Source organism: Hesperophylax consimilis, chromosome 5, assembly GCF_061612785.1.
Source record: "Hesperophylax consimilis isolate HC1 chromosome 5, BYU_Hcon_1.0, whole genome shotgun sequence".
NCBI lineage: Eukaryota > Metazoa > Arthropoda > Insecta > Trichoptera > Limnephilidae > Hesperophylax > Hesperophylax consimilis.
Genome location: NC_142840.1, coordinates 2,774,815 through 2,790,688, shown reverse-complemented (window position 1 = coordinate 2,790,688; position 15,874 = coordinate 2,774,815). Strand labels below are relative to the sequence as shown.

Below are 15,874 nucleotides of genomic sequence, written 5' to 3'. Positions count from 1 at the left end.
AAAATTTAATAAATCTAAAGATATAATTTAATAAATTTTCATACTATAAGAAGTTTCGTAAAAAATCCTGAGTTCCCTTAATTATTATTCCAGAATGGAGTATGAGTTTACGCGGTGGGAAGAGGAGGTTATATTTCCCTCGGGATCAGGGAGGGGTTTAATCACCATGGGTAACCTATGCTTTGTGCAAGTACTCAAAGAGTAAAAAATCGTTTTTTATTTCGTTCAGTATAATGTGCTAGAATGTTGGGTGCTTTAAATAACTGGCGATGTAATTATGTATTTTGGGTAAATGACAGATCTTTCTTTGGTAGCGATGCATTCCATTTTGCTGAAACAACTATATTATAATATATTGGTGATTGTACAACTATTATTATTAAAAACTTTCATTCCATTATGGCCAAAGTAAAGGAAAAATAATGCCTAAATAAAGCCAGTTTATTGTGTCTCCGGGGTTTTCTAGCTAACTCTTTGATTCAATATCTCCGGCTTCAACAAATCTATAGTAAGATAATATACTAATCTAGTACCATCTATGAGTGAGCTCATATATTTATTTTATTTTTATTAGGTACAATATTTTTTACAATTCAGGTTTTCCAGTAATGTAGGCCTCACTGGGTGGCTTGCCCGTGCTGAGGCCTTCATTTTATAATATGAAATATAAACTACATAATACATTTAATTAGAAAAATTATACATTTTCTTCTTCTTCTTCCTAGCACTATCCCAACTCATTGCCTAGGTAGGCTGTTGGGGTCGGCTCTTCTCGTTCTCAGGTTATAGCTTCTTCGGTTCTGAGTGTCGCTTTCATCTAGGCCGTTTCTTTGTAGGATTTTGGAGCATTGGGTCATCCAGGAGTTCTTTGGTCTACCTCTGGATGACTGTCTTTGAAGCTCTATAGACATTGCCTGCTTCACAGTGTGGTCTGGTGGTCTCCGTCTTATGTGCCCATACCATCGTAACTGTCGTTCCTCTAACTTACTGTTTATGTCAGTGACACCCAGGCTACCACGAATGCGTGAGCTTTTAATTTTATCTTTTAATGATACTCCTGCCGTCCATCTAAGCATTCGCATTTCTGCTGATTCGAGTTGCCTAGAGTAGGAGTTGTACATAGTCCAGCATTCGGAGCCATACATTATCGCGGGTCTAACAATAGTCTGGTATGTCTTTCCTTTAAGTTTTATTGGTATTTTCGTGTCGCACAAAATTCCTGTTACGGATCTAAATTTCATCCATCCCACTCCTATCCTATGGTTGACATCCGCTGCACATCCTCCGTCTCTGTGGATGAGTGAGCCCAGATACTTAAATGAGTCACAGTTGGCTAATGTTACTCCATCCAATTGCATCGAAGGAGTTACAGCATTTGGGTCTTCAAATGGTAAATACAAATATTCCGTCTTTTTCCTGCTAATTTTTAGTCCATTATCCTCCAGGATCTTTCTCCACCTTTCCAGGCTATTTTGTAGATCACAATGATTTTCTTCTATCAGTACTACATCATCTGCAAAAAGCATAGTCTTGAGAATACTGTTCATTTCTTGACTCGTTAGGTAATTCATGACCATTATGAATAGCAATGGGCTGAGGACAGATCCTTGGTGTACCCCCACTTTAATTGGAAATGTTGGTGACATCCCTGATGTGCATCTTACTTGTGTTTCTACGTCTGTATACATATCTTGTATGGAGAGCACATATCCTTCTGGTACGTTATGAGATCTCAATGCCGCCCATATCAGGCTTCGGGGTACCCTGTCAAATGCTTTTTCCAAGTCTATAAATACCATGTGTAAATCTTTTTTTGCATCTCGATATTTTTCAACTATGATTCTGACTGTTTGAATAGCATCTATTGTTGATTTCCCCGATACAAAGCCGCAGTGATCGAAAAATAATACATTAATAGAAAAATTATACATTTAAAATTAAAAATACATAATATATATTTAAAATTAAAAAAAAAATAGTACATTGAAAATAATCTTGTGTGTTTGTGAGTGATGTGTGTTTATATTGGTTTTGTGTGTTACGTGAAGGTTTTATTTGTATTTTATGCTATGAAATTTTGGTAATATTGTCTTTTTTGTTCTTTAATCCATTTTGTAATTTTGTGTGTAAATTTATTTTTAATTTTCTCATTTTTAATTTCAAGTTTTAAACTGTTGAAAGCTTTTATTGCATGGTATTGGTAGTGTCTTTGTCCAAGGCTTGAATTTACTGTCGGAGTTTTTATGTTTTCTTTGTACGCTTGTCTAACTGGTCTGTTAGTGTTATTTTGTGTATGTTGAAATTTATTTTTTTGTCAAAAATGTAGTTTAGTAGTGTGTTAACGTATGATTGGCGTATATCTAGTACGTCACAGCTGTTGAATATTTGGTCTGTATCAGTCAGTCTATGTTTTTTTAGAATTACCTTTAAGATCGTTTTCTGTGCGGTTTCTATGTAATTGATAGCCGAGTTTGTGGCTCCTTCCCAAGCAATAATTCCATATTCTATTATTGATTGGCAAAGTGCAAAATATATTGTTTTTATTAATATCAAGGATATTACAATTTACCCTTATTTTGGTTGGTATCATGTCTAACTGGACTGTATATTATAAGCATCTTTTGTCAGCGCTAGAATTTTTTTTTTGTGGTTACCTACTCACTTGATTAATGGGAGGTTCTATGATTACTTACTCCATGTGCAGAATAATGCACAATATTTCATACTTTTTTTTAATTGTGGTTTTCTTCATGAAGAGAAATAATGCATTCATCACCCCTTTGACAAATAATCATAGTAACTATAATTATCTTTGTTTCAAATCATGCTCATAATGCCTTCGTCCTAAGACCATAAACCTTTGGACATTTTTCATGGTAAACGCGTCTCGAATCCCCCGACTCTCGAAATATATCTGTTTCGTGAATTATTTTAACCCTTCAGGTCTCGGAAGGACATTACTAGCCACAAACATCATAAATATTCCATCATAGTCTCTGAAGGACAGATCTGACCGGGGCGTCAATGCATTATAATTTTTTTTTCTATAATAAGTAGATAGGTTCGTCATTAGAAAGATAAATAATTATTCTTCACAGTTTGTATCAAATATTTATACGCGCCCTTGAGGTGATTTTGCACAAAAACGTCGGTATATAAATCATCCAAATATTATTATTACTATTACATGGATAAAAAAAATTTAAATTGTCAAAGTGCATGATTACGAATTTCGGCATTTTTTCATTGACAGTTGAAAATTATTTATATTTTTTATTGTATATATGATAAAATTGAAGTGACATTTTTATTACTTATTACCTACATAAAAGGAATATATTTTATAATTTTTTTTTTTTTTAAAGAAAGACAAACATTCCCAGGTTACGAATAACTATATGATAATAATAATATAATAACTATATCGACTCCTTTCAAAATTATGGACGTTCCGAGTCAAAATGACCTAGTAAGTTTTTTTGTTAAGGCGATACCATGCGTAGTAATGCAAAATCATGTGTTTTTGGTTTGAAAATTTGGTCGCCTAGAAATGTTTCAGATGCTTTTTTATTATTATTTAACATTATAAATGATAACAAAATGCAGAGTTATATATATAATTTTTTCGTTATTATTCTATTTCTCCATAAGTTGAGCTCCAAGAGCTCGTGTTTATGGGAGGAGTATTTAAATTTAGTTATAATGATTTTTTAAACAATAATCAAAAACTTTTGAAATAAATACAAACATAATATTAACATAGGTACACAAATTATAAAATTGTATTTTTAAAGATAATTAAAATAATACATCTTTTTACAGATTAAGTAAGCGTGAGGAAATTAAGGGTAGGTACAATATATCAAGAAAAATTTAGAATAATATTTTTTTTTAAAGACAATCAAATTAATATATATTTTTTACAGATTGAGTAAGTGCAAGAAATATAGGGGTACAATATATCATTATCCAATTTGAGGGACTTAATTAACTTTTTGAATTGTTCATAATTCACAGTTTCGGTTACACTAATTTTATTTTTGGACAATAATATATTGTACCATCTCACACCTAAATACGAATAGTGGTGCTGAGCCGTGGTCGTTCTAAGCATAGGGATGGCTATTAAGCCATTAGTTTTGAATCTATTGCTTATGCTATCTGAGGGGTGAATTTTATAAATAATATATTCTTTATAAATTTGATATAAGGCGATTCTCTTATACAATTCTGTGATAGATGGTACATTAAATTCCTGAAATATCTCTAAAGTAGGGGAGTCATATGGTTTTCTAAGGATGATTTTTATAATTATTCTTTGAATTGTAATTATGGGCTCTAAAGAAGCCTTAAAAGCCCCTCCCCACCCAATAATCCCGTACTGCAATAAGGACTGAATTAATGCATAATAGACAATTTTGATAGTTTTCTTATTTAAAATATTTCGTATATTATAGAAAATATAGATAAGTTTTCTTATTCTTTCAATTTTATATTAAATATTATTCTTTAATTAAATATTATTCTTTAATTAAACACTGCGAGTAGAATACATCTTGGCCTTTTAAATAATCGAATATTTTTTAGATAAGTCTTTTTATAAGCCCAGAAAAAAATAATGTAAAGGCCTATGAAAACTGCTTCAAAGTTCCAAATCTCCTGCTTACGAACCCATTTTCGGTTATGATTTTATTGTATAATGTGGCAAATTAAGTTATTTATAAAATGATCGAAAAAAAATTAAATATTAATGCCTGAACATCCACAATATAAAATAAAAGGCACTTTTTGGCCATGTTTTTTTCTTACATAAATCAAAACAGGGGGATGGTGTTAAGCGGGAATTTAAACCTTATCGCCATCTACGTAAGGGTTGTTATTGATAGCGGCTCAATTTAAAATATTACACGACGTAGTGCATCGCCTTTTTCATGTTTGATTTTAAAAATCTATTTTTTAGAAAGATCCAATGTTTTTTTCAAATGCAAATATTTCAAAGATATTTTAATCTTGTATCTAAAACAGTATTTTTTAAACGACAACTTCCAAAATAAGTAATATGTATCACTTTTGAGATACCTCGGGAGCATCCGAAATTCCAAGAAAATTCACCACGTCGTTAGGACTTGTTGGTAAAAATATTTAAAAACCTGAAGGGTTAAATAGGTATGATTTAACACAATAATATTAGAAACTAAATGTCATATTTATGATAGAATACATTTTTTAATAAGATATAAAGGTTGCGTATTCAACAGTGGCGTGCATTGGTCGAAGACCAAAGACAGGCTAGTAGTTTTGTAGTTTTTCAAGTTCGGGTATGAATTTTGCAATAAATATTTATCAAACTAAAAAGTGTAAATTTGTCACATAGATACACGGAGAACACTTACTGATATGAAATATTGTTAATTTATTAAAAATCTGTCCCAATTATTCGTTTTCTTTTTAAAAACGGGACTGGAGGCCTAAGACGAATGATTTGACAAATTTCATAACAAACTATCAGTAAAGCACGAATGTGTTATGAGGTAGTCCGAACGCGTGTTCTTAAAAATAATAAAATTGTCGCATCTCGTCCATTATATTTATTGGGAAAAGGCCACATACGTGAACACGTGTTCAGGTATATTCCGAATGACTAGTACTTTATTAGGAAATGGTCATGCAGTCATATTTTTATCAGTATCTTGAAAAAAACGCCATAAAAGCCGTTTTTCTCCTTGTAGGTACCTAGAAACCATTTGTAAATCCTAGAACGATTGTGATATAAAAAATATTCAAAAATTTATAAAAAAAAAAACATTTTGATCAAAAATTCTTTATTTTCTTAAACGGTTCGTTTTTTTAACCGGTTCGTTTTTCTTCTGGTAAGCACAATGTATGAAATGTATAAATTTTGCTGTAAAAAATTATAAATATGTTCCGAACCAAAATGGTACATAATACCAATAAATCGTATTTCAATGGAAATCGACTTCAACTAAAATATCAATTTCCTCTTGAATTCGTCTTCAAAGAAAATCTCACACACGAAACTAGAGTTTTAGTTCATCAACGAGTAAAAATTATTTAGAACATTTTAAAATATATAAGCTAAAAGGAGGTAAATCTACGGTGTTTTCGTGAAATGTTGCGTTGCTCTGTTGTTTGCTTGGGTAACAGTTTTTGCTATATGTAGGTACATAATACAATTACATACAAGCAATGTCGTTACAATATATATAGACGGGCTGTAAAAATCTTAAAGTGACAAGCAAAAAGTACATCAATTGTAGTGCTTTTGATTTCGTAGTTTTATTACTAAACTAAAACTGTCTGAAAGTGTTTAAATTACTCGTCAAACACTAGTAAAAGCCAGTAAAAAACATTTCATTTGAAAATACACCAAAATTACTTATTTTTTCCATTATTATAAATAATAAAGTTGTTTCCCGTCCGAAAATTTTATTAATCATAGAGAAAATGAAAGGCCCGCTGGAGTAGAGTAAAGGTCTGGGCGCGCAAAAACCAAATTACGAAGCTAGTGCTGTCGCGACTTAAATTCACTGTTTAAAATATTCTAATCACTCTGTTTATTTATGTGCTTGCCGTAAAATAACATAAGAATCAGCAGTAACAACGATTATCAACAAGAATCGCCGCATTTGAAAACTATCATTGCTCCATCTTGGCAAGGCATTGACTTAATCATTTGACACCTCAAAATCAGTCAGGATCTCAAGCTTGTAACTCTAGTCGGCCTAGAAGTAGTATTCGACGCAACTTGAATACGAAAACGCCGGTCCTATCGTTAATTTTGTTCACATACACTATTTTTTTAAATTTTCATCTTTGTCGTACATAAGCAACGTTTGAATTAAGAATTTACTGAAAACATGGGAGTGTTTCTTGCCACATTTGGAGACAATAACAAGTCTAAATATATTGTGACGTCATTGCATACAACAAATTAAATAACTAATTTTTCTTAGGTAGGTACTAACTCCTTTAAGCACCTAAATAATATGATAGTACCTAAGATACGTGCGTAGGTACTTAAAATTGTCCATTTGCATTTTCATACTGGTTAGTGGGACTTATGTAAATACAATGCGAGCGCCTCCCGAACAACGATATTCCGAGCAATGATGAAATGGAAATCAATCATCCTTTATAAATGACTGAAGGGTTCGTTATCAATTGTGATTTTTTGTCTCCTGGAAAGGCATCCAGATGAATGCTTCCGGCCAGGACACTTCGAAGAGCCACATGCTTTTTACCAAGTCAGCCTCTCTTCTCTGTTAGTACTCATCAGTCAGCTATAAGGCAGCTGCGTGGAGATCAGGGGAGGTCAACCGAATTGCACCAAGTACCTAGTCATATGTTTTTTTTCGATCTCTTCGGGATAGCTAGGCTAGGAATAAGTATATTTGATCAATTCTTTAAAACTACAATATACACGCCTGTAAACATGTTTTAAATTATTTTTTATCCATATAGTTCCTACCTAGGTCGATGCCCGCTTCCCGTAATTTTAAAATGAATATGGAGCCGTTCAAGTATTACGTAAGCAGATTTATTACAATTATTTACCCCCTCTTCCCCCTTGTCACCAAAAGTAATCAAAGCTCTTACCCCCCCCCCCCCTCCCATGCTTACGTAAAAATTGGTACCTGTATGTATTTTTCTGTTAATGTATTCTGTTTTTTAAGCGAGTACCTAAACGTATTAATTATTTGTGGGAATCCCCGAATATGTATTCGGTCTACAAACATAGACAATGTGTGGGTTGCCAATGTGTAAAAAAAAAAAACTACTGCTGAGCAGTGCTGACGTAATGACTATCTCGACCCCCCCACCCCCCCATGTCATCAAAAATAAGCAAATCAAAGACCCCCCTGCTCCCCTATAGTGCTTACATAATACTTGAACGGCCCCTATGTAAAAAAATTATTACAATATTTATCTGGTTTGTAAAATTCGCAACTTTACAAGAAAAGCGTTTTGGGTTGGTGTTGTACGTAGTAATTAGTATCTACATAATTAGATTTTAAATTAAATCTCTCAGGGCCTGTGTCTTCTTTGGAGATGCTGTGTGGAGGGTATTTTTAGGGAAAGAGAAAAAGTCTGGGAAAGAAAAACTAAGAGGGGTGGGTCAATGTTTCTAAGAGTGGCGGACATATGAATCCATCCCTTTTAAGGCGGTGTAAGGCGATGGGTCGAGATAGTCTGGCTGGAGAGGTCAAAAAGTCTCCCTCAACCAGTCTCTACCGATCCGATTTACATTAAAAATAAATAAAAATTTTCATGACGTGGGTAAGTACTTAGTACCAACTGTTGGTAGGTACTTTGAAATTAGGTTCATTTCCCGACGACAGATTTGAATGCGGTATTATGCCAATTTAAAAAATACATCCAGCCGAAAACAAAGTTGAGTGCCCCACACTGGTGCCGTGTAGGGCTATGTTGAAATCGTTGACCCTGCCATTCCAACCAAAACAAGTCACATTTTCATAACGGGTTGCCGAATTCGTTTCGTAACAACTGCACAAGGGAGCACCTCCCCTCTCGCATTCTCAGATTCACCGTCACCCTTACCTACTCCATTCTCCATCAGAAGCCTGATAGCTACGTGAACAATATATTGTCATCCTAATAATATCTATCTGTCTGAGCCATTGATGTATTATACTAGATTAGCCCTGTCTACTTAAATTCATTTTAAATATAACGCCACGTAGCGTACGTCACAAATATGGTGATGAGCTTAACAACCCAACTCTGTTTAAACTCCTTGTACAAGCGTTCAAACTCGTAAGCAAAACCACGGAGAATTTGTTGTCAGAGGAGTTGTAATACTTCAAATTTAAATATTTGAAACTCGGTTATTTTTGTGATTGAAAAAATGAACTTGCCCAGCATAGCTGAGAAGCAAAATAGACCAACAAAAGGTAAAACGCAATGCACAATGCCCATTTCGCATTGCGACATAATGCGTGGGCCTTTTCATAAATGTGCATGTGAACCAAACCAAAATTGTGTTGGGGATATTTTTAAATTAATATGCCGTGTCTAGTCTAATTTAGTCTATGGTCTGAGCGCATGGCTACATCGTTCTGGTTTTTTCCTTACTTAGCATTCAAAAAGAAGAAGAAGATGGTTTGAAAAGGAAGCATGTAAATACGAATTAGGTATAGAGGGAGATCGCTAATATAAAAAAACGAAAATAATTAAGCGAAAATTTTGAAAATATTTATAAAACACGACTCGTTTATAATAGAGCAAAAATCTTTCGACAAATGCCAAAGTTGTTTTAAAATGTACACTGTGAATTTGTTCATACCCATTACGTGTTAAATAACAGAACTAGATGCGTAAGTATACTTTGCGATTTTATTCTATCGAGGTAATTTCATATTATATTATCTTCAAAAACAACTTTAGGAACTTAAAAAAGAGTGTTCAAGAGAAATAGGACATAAATCAGTAGGCATTCGGAATGGGGGGTTCCATAAAATGTTTAATATGTACCTACTTACTTAGCTAGGTTTATTGTATATTGGTATAACAACCTGACTTTAAAGTCTGTCAAAATAAAGAAGAATTAAATTAAGCTGGAAAGATGAAACTTAAATGAAAATGGGCCCTACGATAATTTAAATAGTTTTAAATCGTAACACCAAATACACACACACAAATGTTTTTAATTTTTTTATGTACAATCAAGTTCAAAATTAAGAATACAAAGGAGTTCACCTATGTTGTGGTTTGTGAAGAACTTATTCAGTGGTAATTACTTAATAATCACAGTGGACTTGATAGAATATGAAAAGGTAGACTTAAGTCTTAGTTATGTTATGAAAAAGAAACGAATTTAACGATTAAATTTAACAGAATACATTTATTTTATAAATAAGGTAACAAAATTACAACTTATGAGGATTGCAACCGGTTCCATGGTAAATGTTTTTTGTATTCTGTAAGTCTAGATGTTGTATATTGTGAATATCAAAGTTTTGTCAAAACCAGTAGACGCCTAGGTAGGTGATCACTGCAATCAAAAATATTTTGATGATTTGTATTATAGAGTAAAGCCAATGCAAGGGTACCGAAAAAAAAGCGCGACTCGACGATGCCCCGGGAATCCCAGTAAAGTTAATACATGGAGAAAAGCAGGAATATCCCGTAAAAAAAAGACACCTCCTAAATAATATATATGCCTTTATATATATAGGCATAATGGCTTCTAGTAGGGTTATATTTATATTAAAACAGCAATAAATATCTATGGTAATATAATATTATATCTGTAATGTAACATCCTTCAAACCTTACTAGAAGCCATTACCTGTGGCAGACGGGCTGAAAGCGAGCTATATTCTTGGCCTATTTCAGCGTATCGCTCACCATACATTCCCATTGGTAGTGTATGGCGAGCGATACGCTGAATATTTATTAGACCTTATCAAAAAATATATATATTATGTATTTTTTGCTGTCACCTTTCTCATCCGATCAACAGTGTTAACACGTCAGATTCAGAAGTCAAATATAACAATAAATAAACCATTAACCTATATAACCTTTGAATTTGAATCAAAATAAATTTTGTCCTAAAATTAGTGTTACTCGGTGCTGCCATGGTACCATTACATTGATTAATTTGCCACGTATATCTCGATTGGCTTTGATAGAGCATATTTTGTGGGAGCAAAACAATAATTTAAAAACTAATTTGCTACCCAATTCTTCATTTGGCCGCCTGCAAAGTTGACAAATAATAAACAAAAAAATATTTTTCAATAATGATTTATTTCGTAGATACGCCATATTTCCTCTATGAAAGGAATATAACCCGAAAGATGTAAATAGGTCTTTTCGGATTTGTTATGTATTCTTCTTTTGAAAAAGTTTTAATATTTTTGATTCATAAATGCCCTCAACCACATTGCTGATTCGAAGTTACCTACCTAGGAGAATTTTGCCATAAAATTCTAAAGAGCTAAATTTGACGTTTAGCCAACATGGCCGACCGAATAACAGTTTCCTAACCTGCTTACACGTCAAACATATTTTGCTTAGAATGTGACAAGCGTATTTTTTGACATGTTAAAACAAGAGCGTTTTGCGTCAAAAGTTACATTCTAATATCAAGTTATCTTTTACTCGTCTGAGACTGATTCATTTACATTAGTGATACTTTTTAGTTTTTTTCGTTTGAAATCTTGTTTAATATATGAAATAGACATAATATTTATCATGGGTGCGTATATTGGTGCAATATTAACCTTACTATTTCGATTACCATCTTGATACTCATCGCCTTTCATGACAATCGATATTTAGGTTATGTGCCGCCTACTCTGTTTACCGTATGTTTTTTTTTGTTTTCAGGAGGGTTATTTAGCTATTTTCGAGGGCTTCTCGGAGCTCGGGAAATGCGGATACTTATTTTAGGACTTGACGGAGCAGGAAAAACAACCATTCTGTACAGACTACAAGTTGGTGAAGTGGTCACTACAATTCCTACTATAGGGTTCAATGTGGAACAAGTACAATATAAAAACTTGAAATTTCAAGTATGGGATCTAGGAGGACAGACAAGTATAAGGTAAACAACAGTCTTTGGTTTCCAATCATCAGAGCTCAGACGGGGTGGAAATTTTTAGCCGACTGTCAACTGTTTATGTAAACACATTTGCTTTGTTGAAGAACAGTTTAATAATAATGTGCATTTTGATCAACAAAATAATGCTGTCTGGATGAGCAATATTCTATTGGTAAAAATGAAAATGATAAATATTCAGGATCGCTGGCAACGGCTAATACGAAATATTTTTAAATACAACCTTTTTATTCATCTTAATTACTCTAAAATAAAACTACTGACTGCATTTGGGAAAGTTTTAATTTTAGCATTTTAATTTTCAATTACGTAAAATGAAAATTCGCTTTCGTTCTATGGAATAACAGCCAATTCAAATAATTTCTGTCAATTGAATCCTATAATTTCTATACCCGCTATACCCGATTTTTTGACAAAATGATCTGAGTATGACATCTTGTTCACATTTTTGCGAGCAACAAGAGGAGCCTAAAATTGAGTTTCAAAACCCTCCTTATCATGACCAAAAACCATGTTAAAACTGCGAGTGAGAAACCAAATCCGCTATATCATACAGAAAGTTACTATCAAAACGCGCTATATCGGATTCAACTAATCACAAGCGGTTATTTTGCCAAAATACAATATGGCAGCCGCTCTGACGCCATAATATATTTATCGTTCGTGTGTCAAAATGATCTACGCGTGTGTTTCTAAACCCGCCATGTCGGCATTCAATTATTACAATAAACGGATATACAGGAAATAGGGACTCGCTTAATATGCACATTTTATTACTTTGTATCATTTAGATAATAATGAGAAGTAAGTATTATCATATAATTCAGTTCCCGGAAATTGTAAATAATGCATTTTAGTAGCTATTTCGTTAAAAAAAAAATGATAATAGACATATTTTCTTCGCACCATGTTTTGACAATAATATAAAAAGTTTTTATTTCTTAATAAAACTTAAACAAAGAACCTATTTAAGGATCATTGGTTCGTATTTTGGGTTAAATAGAAGAAAAACTAACATTAAAACTTTTGCATCAATAACAATGGCCGCCAATCGATTGTGAACTCTGGGACCTGTCTATTTTCATTCATTTTTTTTTTTTAAAAAGTACCTTATTCCACTCTTTATTTAGATATGCATAAATGCCCATTTTAAGATCCTTCGACATTCTGCCAGTTCCACTAATAAGTATTATATATTATGAATGGTTTTTTTTCTTTAGACCGTACTGGAGGTGCTATTATGGAAACACTGACGCTATAATTTACGTGGTAGACTCGGCAGATAGAGATAGAATAGGAATATCAAAAGATGAGCTTCTACACATGTTAAGGGTAAGTTTAAACTACAATTTAATAAATCACCAGTTTTGTATTTTAATATCTTATACTGAAAGCTTTATCGCTCTCCGTCAATTCATTCGAACAACAATACGTAATTGGTTTAGAAGACCCGTATTGGAACACCGTAATTGGTTTAGAAGACCCGAATTGGAACACCGTAATTTCACACAATTATGGTCCAAGCACCCATGCGCATGAAAACACCGATGATTGAAACATAAGTGATATCTAGTGAACGGTTTACACACTAAATGACTGAGCATAGATTTGATGATATTGTTATTGTTTGGGAACACTCTTGTTCACCCGTCAGTGCCGTATTGCATATAGTTTCATCAGCTACTAACTTTAACATTCTCCCAATTAGGAACCTTGTCGATTTAAAGGAAATGTTAAATTTGATGGACTGTAGTTGTGTTTTTCATAACACAACTATTTCAGTTCAAAGTAAAAATATTGGTTTTGTAGATTTAAAATAATATAAGTTTTTAATATCATTTTCCAACCCTTCTATTGTTAACATCGGCATAGAAAACCTTTTTACATATTTTAGAAGCTACATATAATAAAAAAATTAAAAATGGAGTGATTTTGTATCTTAGGTGTGTGAATTAGGGTACCTTTTTTAGTAATTGACAAATTCTTATTGGCATCTTTCTTCACAACAGGAGGAAGAATTGGCGGGGGCTATATTAGTTGTTCTAGCAAATAAGCAAGACATGGCCGGCTGCTTAACAGTAGCCGAAGTCCACCAGGCGCTGGGTCTTGACGCCCTCAAGGATAGGACATTCCAGATATTCAAGACTTCCGCCACCAAGGGAGAGGGGCTGGACCAAGCCATGGACTGGCTCTCAAATGCCCTCCAGGCTAAGAAATAGCCTTTCCAACTGTGCGAAGCCTTCATTAACTTAAAATTAATAAATGTATTTTTGTTAAGTAGGCTTATCTATTTATAAATTTGTACCAAAATACACGCAATCATTTAGCAGCTTAAATTTGAGTGACAAGTATTTCAGGGTGACAATACAGTTTTTATAGCTTGAATAACTTATTATAATTTGATTTTCTTAAAGAATCTTCAAAATTATTTTCTGAACGCAGTATTCTTTGAAGCATTTCAGGAAGTATTTTTTTTAATACTTCACTGATTGCTATTTGGTTGTAGATATCAATGGTTTAGTTACTTTGTTGGCGTTTTACCTAGCAGTACACTTTAATACAGCCAAAGAGTCATTAAAATTATATTTCCAGTTTTCATATAATATTGACAGAGGTTTATTGAAACACAAAAGTTAATTATGTAATGTATTTCGTCTTGTCACTTATGTATTCCAGTAAACTATTAAAGATTGCTAGTCTCAGGCAATTAAGAATTTTGAAGTAATTTTGCATGGAGGGATTGTTGTAAGTGGTGGCTTTTAACTTTTTTCAACTTTTATAAACGACCGTTTTAGACCTAGTACTTTGCAATAATAATATCAGAGCAGAATTGGGTTGCCTTTTCAAAATTTACCTAGTAATTTTTTTCATATCATCAGCGCATGTCATATCAAATAAAATAAATACTCTCCATTTGCATCTTTGCTCTCTATGTATTATTCAAAAGCCTTGTAGATAAGATGCAGTTAACATAAGAATTGGTTCTATAGTGAAACATTGTTTTTTCCCTCAAATAATGTTTGATGAAATTTCTTGCCACGTTAAATACCAAAAAAGGTTAACAAACTGAATAGCATTATTACATGATTAAATCCTACGTTACCCATCATATCACCGCGAAAGTCATCTTGAATTGTCATTTGATAGAAGCAATGCTGTTATACATACCATTAAATATAACAATGCTATATTTTGTCTCCTGTAGTGACTTTTGCAAGAATACATTCTCACTGACCCAATACCGATCTTTCAATGTAAACTGTGTATAATACCTTTTAGTTTTTAATTGCGTTTGTCATTTAGTACATGCTGGCAGTAATAGCCATTACATATTATCATATGTATTGACAATAATTATTTTGTGTGCTTACCAACCCACATTGTGACATAAATGTTCTGCTCTGAAATTGCAATAAACACACTATCAGGAACATGTAAATATACCTTATCTTTTATTTAAATCCTCTGCAGAGGTTTTGTTTACTTGAGCAAGTTGAACTATTAATTTAATGTTCTGTATTTTTGGTATAGTATAAATTATAAAAGTATAGTTTGGTTATGAAATAATTGAATGTGTTGGAAATGTTTGGAAGAATAGATTATTTATGTTAATTTACACATTAATGGATTGTAAATATTTGTCATGATTCACACTTATGATTTTAGGATAGCATCATGAAAATATGAAGCGTGTGTAAATTACACGCTGAAAAGTATTTAAATTTTTTGTATTATTTTTAGAAAAAATATTTCTATATCCCTTTGCAGCGCTAGTCTATTTCATTTTCTAAATAAATCATTTTTAACCTTGGTAATTTTTAAAATGACAATATAAGTTTTTAAAGCTTTCACGAAATGTTGTTAGAAACCTGTAAACGTTTTTTATTACACAATAATTACTTTTTTTTTTACATTGTTTGCCTTTGCACAGGGTTGACAGATTTTTCAGGTGGTAATGCTTGCAGATCAGCACATTCGCAAATTATTTTGCCATACAAACCATTGACATATATATTTTATCTACAAATTAATATTTTTAAATAAAACAGCTTCTGTGACGATTGTATTGATCCCAATGCATTTTCAAGAACCACCCTACTTCCTCGATGCTCCAATAAAATAAGCAATCAATTTTCTTTTTCAACAAAACATCTGTGCATTGGAATTCCGTTGTAATAAAATTTAAGAAACATTTCCGTAGATAATACATACTATGTAATAAATATTATTTATATCTCATTAAATTAAATATTCAAATGAAAACTT

The 15,874-nt window shown here is 32.5% G+C and overlaps 1 protein-coding gene across 1 annotated transcript; it reads left to right on the top strand.

Annotated features, from left to right (window-relative positions):
- Window positions 1–11,054: 11,054 nt before the first annotated feature.
- Arl1 (ADP ribosylation factor-like 1) lies at window positions 11,055–15,871 on the top strand. The gene is made up of 4 exons (XM_089631525.1): window positions 11,055–11,245; window positions 11,377–11,593; window positions 12,829–12,940; window positions 13,618–15,871. Exons 1-4 carry the CDS (start codon window positions 11,242–11,244, stop codon window positions 13,825–13,827), a joined length of 543 nt encoding a protein of 180 aa, XP_089487651.1. The 5' UTR covers window positions 11,055–11,241; the 3' UTR covers window positions 13,828–15,871.
- Window positions 15,872–15,874: the final 3 nt, after the last annotated feature.